At 41.9% G+C, this 7,339-nt stretch overlaps 1 protein-coding gene across 1 annotated transcript; it reads left to right on the top strand.

The window, feature by feature from the left end:
• The first annotated feature begins 1,916 nt into the window (after positions 1–1,916).
• Positions 1,917–2,513, top strand: LOC148999350 (uncharacterized). Its single transcript, XM_089141232.1, has one exon. It carries the CDS (start codon positions 1,917–1,919, stop codon positions 2,511–2,513), a length of 597 nt encoding a protein of 198 aa, XP_088997358.1.
• Positions 2,514–7,339: the final 4,826 nt, after the last annotated feature.

The following is a 7,339-nucleotide window of genomic DNA, read 5'->3' as shown; positions in this document are numbered from 1 at the left end:
AATCAAAAAAGGCAAGGAATTGGCAGGGCCTAGTAGATCCCCAATCCTCACTATATTTGGGGGACCCGGACCTGAGTCCTTGAGAAAGCTACAGGAAAAATTAAGATTCGTGGTATTAGAAGAATCCCAGAAAAGAAAGAAAGTGGAGGAAGTTTCCATCACATTCAGTGAAGAAGATGAGCAAGGTGTGAGCATGCCTGATGATGATACAATAGTTATCAAAGTAGAAATCGGGTGAAGGGAGATACACAGGGTCCTGGTAGACATGGAATCTTTGGCCCATCTTCTTTCTTATGAAGCTTTCCAGAAGCTAAATTTTGAGGAAGATCTAAAGAAGCCATTTTCAACGCATCTCTATGGATTCTTAGGTTCATCTGCCATAGTTGAGGGATCGGTCTAGTTAGATCTTTCAATAGGATATTTCCCAAAAATAATCTATCATTTGGATTAATTTTCTGGTGGTTCGGGATCTTCCTGCCTACAATATGATCCTCTGTAGGCCTTCGTTAACAAAAAGCTAGACGCTATAGTTTTGCCAAAACATATGAAGATAAAGTTACCTACTGACACTGGGATCATGCAAGTAGTTTTAGATCGAAACTCTCCCGACAAGTGTTATGTGGCTTATCTAAAGGATAAGGAAGGACCAGAAAAAGCCACGGCCTTACCAATTGAGGTAAGAGATGATTGGGATGAAGATGCCATTCAAAGGCCCGAACCAGTGGAGAAATTAGAACAAATCAGCTTACAGATGGGAGATGAGACAAAGTCCACCTACATTGGGTCTGGGCAACCGAGGCCCTTTAAGGAAGAATTGAAAACTTTTCTTCAGAAAAGCATAGATGTCTTTGCCTGGTCAGCAAGGGATATGCTAGGAATTGATTGAGCCGTGGCCGAACACAAGCTTTGGATCAATTCAGAGGTCAAGCCCGTAATTCAGAGGAGACGGAACTTCTCAATCGAAAAATATGAGGCTATCTAAGAGGACGTCGAAAAACTAAAGAAGTCTGGTTTTATTGAAGCCATCGAGTGCCCAATGTGGTTGGCTAATGTTGTAATGGTAAAAAAGTCAAACAGGAGGTGGAGGATGTGTACTAACTACACAAACCTCAACAAAGCATGCTCGAAGGACTGCTACCCTTTTCCACGCGAAGATCTTTTGATCGACGCAACAGCTGGATATGAAATATTGAGTTTCATGGATGCTTATTCGGGATACAACCAAATCTTGATGAATGAAAAAGATGAGAGATTCACAGCCTTCATGACTGATAGGAAAAGCTATTTTTACAAAGTTATGCCATTCAGTTTGAAGAATGCGGGAGCCACATATCAGAGAGTTGTAAACAAGATCTTTAACGACATGCTAGTAAAGAGTCTCTAGAGAACAGGACACATAGCAGATCTCATGGAAGTTTTCTCCATTTTGAGAAGATATCAGATGAAGTTGAATTCGGAAAAGTGTGCCTTCGGGGTATCTTCGGGAAAATTCCTAGGATATATGGTCTCCCAAAGAGGAATTGAGGCAAACCCGGTAAAAATACAAGCCTTGATTGATATGGATCCACCAAAGACCGTTCGTGATATTCAATGTTTGATCGGACGGATAGTAGCCTTGACCCGATTCATTTCACAATCGGGGGAAAGATGCTTACCTTTCTTTAAAGCCTTGAAGGATTTAAAGGGAAGAAAAGAGGCTCGATGGACTAATGAATGTCAAAGGGCATTCGAAGAACTAAAGAGAAGACTCGGGCAGCCACCATTGCTTTCTTGGCCTGAGAACGGCAAAATTTTACAAGTATATTTGGCGTCATCACAGTCGACCATGAGTGCTGTCCTCATTCGGGAAAGACAAGAAATAATGGCCCATTTACTATGTCAATCATGTACTCCTAGATCCTGAAACAAGATATTCGATGATTGAGAAGCAAGCATTGACACTTATGATAGCAGCTCGAAATTTGAGAGCGTACTTCCAGGCTCATTCGATCGAGGTACTGACTAATTTCCCTTTAAAAAAGGTCTTTTTCAAACCTGATTTGTCAGGAAGAATGGTAGCATGGTCTATCAAGTTAGGGGAGTTCCAGGTGGAGTTTAAGCCCCGAATAGCTATAAAAGCACAGGCTTTGGCCGATTTTATGGTGGAGTCCGTAACCCCGATCAAGGAAGAAAAAGAACCTATCTTACCAAGTATGTGGCACATATATGTTGATGGTTCTAGTAATAAATTTGGTTCGGGAGTGGGAGTTTTGTTAAAAAGTCCAGGGGGTTTCCTAATTCGGTATGCCCTGAGGTTCGGATTCGCAGCAAGTAACAATGAGGCAGAGTATGAAGCTTTCATTGCAGGGCTTAGGCTTGCCAAGGCTTTGGCAGTAGCTGAAGCAACGGTATACAGTGATCCTCAACTTATTGTCAATCAGATAGAAGGAGAATACGAAATAAAAGAACCTCTCTTACAAAAGTACCAAGAGCTGATCAGAAATCTAATGAAGGAGTTCAAAGAAATAAAGTAATGTCAAATACCCCGAAAGGAAAATTCAGTAGCAGATGAACTATCAAGGTTTGCCAGAGAGAAAAATTTAGAACCATTGGTCTACATTGAGGAGCTGAACTTCCCGAGCGCAAAGGTCGACCTCATTTCGTATATAGAAAGCAAAAAATGCTGGATGGACCCCATTATTGTGTATATTCGGGATGATAAACTTCCTGAGGATTTAAAAGAGGCACGGTCGGTAAGAGTTCGTGTGACAAGATTTACCATTCAGCAAGGCAGGCTATATCGAAAGTCTTTTGCAGGGCCTTTACTTAGATGTGTTGGTCCCAAAGGAGCCAAAACAACGTTAGCTGAAGTACATGAAGGTATCTATGGAGCACATATGGGCGGACGGGCCCTAGCGTACAAAATCCTTCATCTTGGGTTGTATTGGCCAAAGTTGGAAGAAGATTCCATAAAATACGTTCTGTAAAATCCAACTTTTACCTAACCTTGACCCGACCCAGTCATTGTTATGTTTGTAGGTCCAAAGACCCGAAGTGGTGGTAGGAGGGACTTATGGGCCCTACTGGTTGATGACGTAATGTCGGGATTCCAGTTTATGGACATTGATGATGCTGCTCCTTCCTTGAGCACATTACCAGTGCTAAGTTAGAATCTGCACACTGATGAAGAGCGAGACAGTTGAAATAGCAAACGGACTCCTGTGCATAATCCAAAGGTACTCCCTGAAACTAGACCTCTTGAGTGAACTGTAAGAGAAAACCCCATGCAATTTGACCTTGTATAGCCCTCCAAGTCCGCACCTAAAGTTGCTGAACTATTCTGTAAAATTTCTGCAGAGATTGTTTTGGTCGATACTATTGGTCGATACCATCGACCAAAGGTATCGACCAACAAGTCTCGCTGAGCCCGCATTTAAAGATTCTTGGAATATTCTTTTCTATTTATTTATTCCTCGAGACTGGAGCCCTATTCTCGCGTTTTTAACATCTGGGAACGTGAGAGAGCCTCCCAAGAACTCCTCCTTGGTAGTGGTGAAGCATCTTCTTCATCAATCATTGCCATCCACTCATTCCTACTTTCTTGTTCCACTTTAAAGGTATGACTCTCTCTCCTAATCACTTTCTCACTCATCTTTTCTCTATTTTACTGTTGGGACCATAGCCAAGGTGCTGCAACCTTGCATACACCTTGCCATGAACCTTCTAAACCCCATACAATGATGTTTTCACCGATAAGACTATGATTGATTCACCTCATGATCATTGACTACACATTTCCATGATTTATTGCTTACCAACTTGCTTTATTTACCAAAACTGAGATGAAGCCCATGATTAACCTAATCTATACCTTGCATATGTGCTCCATGTTACTTCTAAACGATTCCCTACCTAATCCCCCATGTTTTCCCCTAATTTGCATTGAGATATAGCCAATGCCATGATCTACAACTCTAAACCTTAATATGTCAATTTGGGGATTTCCAAATGGACCATTGGATTATGAAAGTTTCTTGATAATTAGTGTCCCCATGTTGTGCTTAGACTATCCTCCAAGTTTCATGTCAATCCGAGACCCGGAAGACCAAATCTGGGCAAGAATCCGAAAAGCCAGCTTGCTGTCCAGGAATTGATTTGGTCGATACTATTGGTCGATACTATCGACCAAATGTATCGACCAATAGAGTTGCTTGTCAACAACTTTTGCCCGGTTCGATTCGTTTGATCTCCGATTGTTCCGATTTCTTCTCTAACCTTTCATATATGCTTGTTTAGGACTTTAAGACTATTTGGGCCACTTGCTTGTGATCTTGGACCATTCTCTTCTCCGATTCAAGGTAAGGATAGTTATCGATGTAATTACCTAGGATATGGAAATCTTGACTTGGTATTCCTAACCTAGTAAATATAGTTTCTATTTCATATTCTTATCGTGTTAGACTTGCTACATATGTCTTTTAACAGTAGCTTTGTGTTTACATTATATTACTTCAATGTTTTATCATGTTTATCAATTTCAATATATGATGACTTATGTCAATGTCATGAATTGAATGTTTATTATGACGTTGTATCTTGTGAACTGATATGATGAACTTGGGCATGTGATTGCTTAAGTATAACTTGGGATTGAGGGGTACCCTACTGGTGCTTCTGTCCTTGGACATTGGAGGGAATAGTATGGGATGTTCTCCGAAGGTGTCCATTGACGCTTTCCCGGGTTATTGAATGACATGCATAGGATTTGTCTAGATGTATGGCTAGGATGTCCCTATCATATCAGACCCGATTCGGAAGGGCATTGAGACCGAACAACCCGTGGTAGTAGTGTGGATTTGTGGGCGCTCAAGACCGGTATCCACTCCGTGAGAGGACATGAATTGCATTACGGTTACCCGAAAGGGGCAATTTATTGGTAGGGTTACAAATGGCTAGACTTGGGCTCACGGGCACTCAAGACCGGTGAAATGATCCGTGAGAGGGACGTGAGAGCTTCCCGTTTACCATTTGTGGATGACCAATAGGGTTGATGAGTCCGGTGAGTAATATCCGTGACTCTAGTGTGAAGGATACCGGAAAGGATCCCGAGAGGGGAGGAATGGAAGTATCTGGAACTGGCATGATATGATTAAGTAGATGACTTGCATTGGGCTAGGCTATACCCTGACATGCGCCAATACTTAGACCAAACGGTGATGTGAGAGAGCGGTGACCGAAACCCCAACCATGGATTTGTCCGAGAGGGATCCGGGACCCAATTCCCCCCGGTGATGAGTGACTGAGACTACCTAAAGAAGTATGGTGCTATGACTTAAAGCATGTCTACCATAGATGACCAGCATACTTAGAATAAAGTCATATTGCATTATATGCCTCATATCATCTGCATCATTTTATGATTATCTTGTGGTTTATGTGTGGTGGGATAACTTCCTTGATGAGTTCTTTTGAACTCATTCCTTTTCTTGCAATATTTTGTTAGGCTATTCTACGGGTGATTACTCGATGGCACCCTCCCTGAGGCGGACCCAGATACCTCATACTACCATCCGGAGGCTGGCTACGTTGAAGACTTCGGTGACCATACCGAAGAAGATTACCAGGCGTACCAGGGTTAGCCCCGGAGTTGTATGGGAGCAGTCATGTTGGGTCTCCATGGTCCTCAACTTTGAAGAAGATATATTTATTATGGAGGAGACTTATGAGTAGTTACCCCTTCTTTTGTGACAGTATACTTAGAAGAATTGTAATAACTTTAACTTACCTTTATAACTTGAGACTTGTACTTAACTAAATTTTGACCTCACTTCCGTTTGGTGAAGGAGTGGATTCCGCCCACTGCCTTCTTAATTTATCTGATTTGATATTTATTTCCGCACTCTGATTATGTCTGACACCTTATTCCTGAATTCCATGATCATTCATTGTTAGTTTATGATTATTATCTGTTCATAATTTTATTATCGTCGATGTGGATTATGTGGTCCCTGAACTATGGATCTTCGGGGCTGTGGATCACATCCCGGTTCGCCCAGATAGGGTACCGGCTGGGTGGATGTGACACGTTCGGTCTTGCAATCAATGCTAGATACATTCGAATGTGCCGAAGCAGCCTGCTACAATACTCACATCAATTCTAAATCCCATTCCATTCGCTATGTGGGGAATAGACTCGATGGGAAAATTCCCCACAGCAACAGGAAGAAAGGAATATTTGATTGTAGCAATCGATTACTTCACAAAGTGGGTGGAGGCAGCCCCTCTGGCATCAATCACAGAAAAGCAAATGGAGAAGTTCATGCTGGAGTCAATCATCCACAGATTCAAAATTCCAAAGATACTAGTGACCGATCATGGAACTCAGTTCGATAACCCCTCAGTTCGAACTTTTCTGCAATACTTATATGATCGATCACCGAATGTCGTCCATTGCATATCCTTAAAGTAATGGTCAAGTAGAAGTAACGAACCGAACGCTACTGGATGGGATCAAGAAAAGACTCGAAGACAACAAATCCTTATGGATAGAAGAACTACAAAATGTCCTTTGGGCATATAGAACGACCATCCGAACACCCACGAGGGAACTCCATTCAGATTAACATATGGTGCGGAAGCACTTGCACCGGTCGAGATAATGGCAGGAACCATTCGAGAACAAGAGTTTGAAGAACAAGCGAATGAAGAAGGTTTACTAGATAGCCTAGAATTATTGGATGAAGTCAGGGCAAGAGCAATAGCTTGAACCCAACAATATCATCGAAGAATAGCCTCTCACTACAATGCTCGAGTAAGACATCAACAATTCCGCACGAGAGATTTGGTTCTAAGGAACACTCTTGCCTCGAACCCACGCATTCAGCGAAAGTTGGACCCAACATGGGAAGGACCGTATATGATTATCAAGCAAGTAGGTTCGGGAGCTTATAAATTGAAAGATTTGGCAACCGACCGTGCATTAGACCGATCGTGGAACACGAAGCATTTGAAAAAATATTTCTCTTGAAGTTATCAACAACGTTTTTTATTGAAGAATTGTTTATCAATCTTGATCAATTTGATCTATAATTACTTAATGCATAATACTGGTTCTTACTTTCAATTCTATTGATTGGGGGTTGTATATAGCAGAGTACATTTAGAATCAAAAGGCTTCGGGTAACACCGTATGAGACCTTCGATCAAAAGGCATCAGGTAAAACCGAGTGGGACCTTCAAAAGCTCGAAATATTCTCCTAAACTTTCGGGTAAAGGCATCGGGTAGCACCGAGTGGACCTTCGATCAAAACACATCGGGTAAAACCGAGTGGGACCTTCAAAAGCCCGAAATATTCTCTGA

The sequence above is a fragment of the Hakea prostrata genome, unplaced genomic scaffold (assembly GCF_041222555.1).
Source record: "Hakea prostrata isolate BN-2017 unplaced genomic scaffold, UWA_Hpros_2 contig_13, whole genome shotgun sequence".
Lineage (NCBI taxonomy): Eukaryota > Viridiplantae > Streptophyta > Magnoliopsida > Proteales > Proteaceae > Hakea > Hakea prostrata.
Note: the sequence above shows the minus strand (reverse complement) of the source record. Positions and strands in the feature narration are given on the sequence as shown.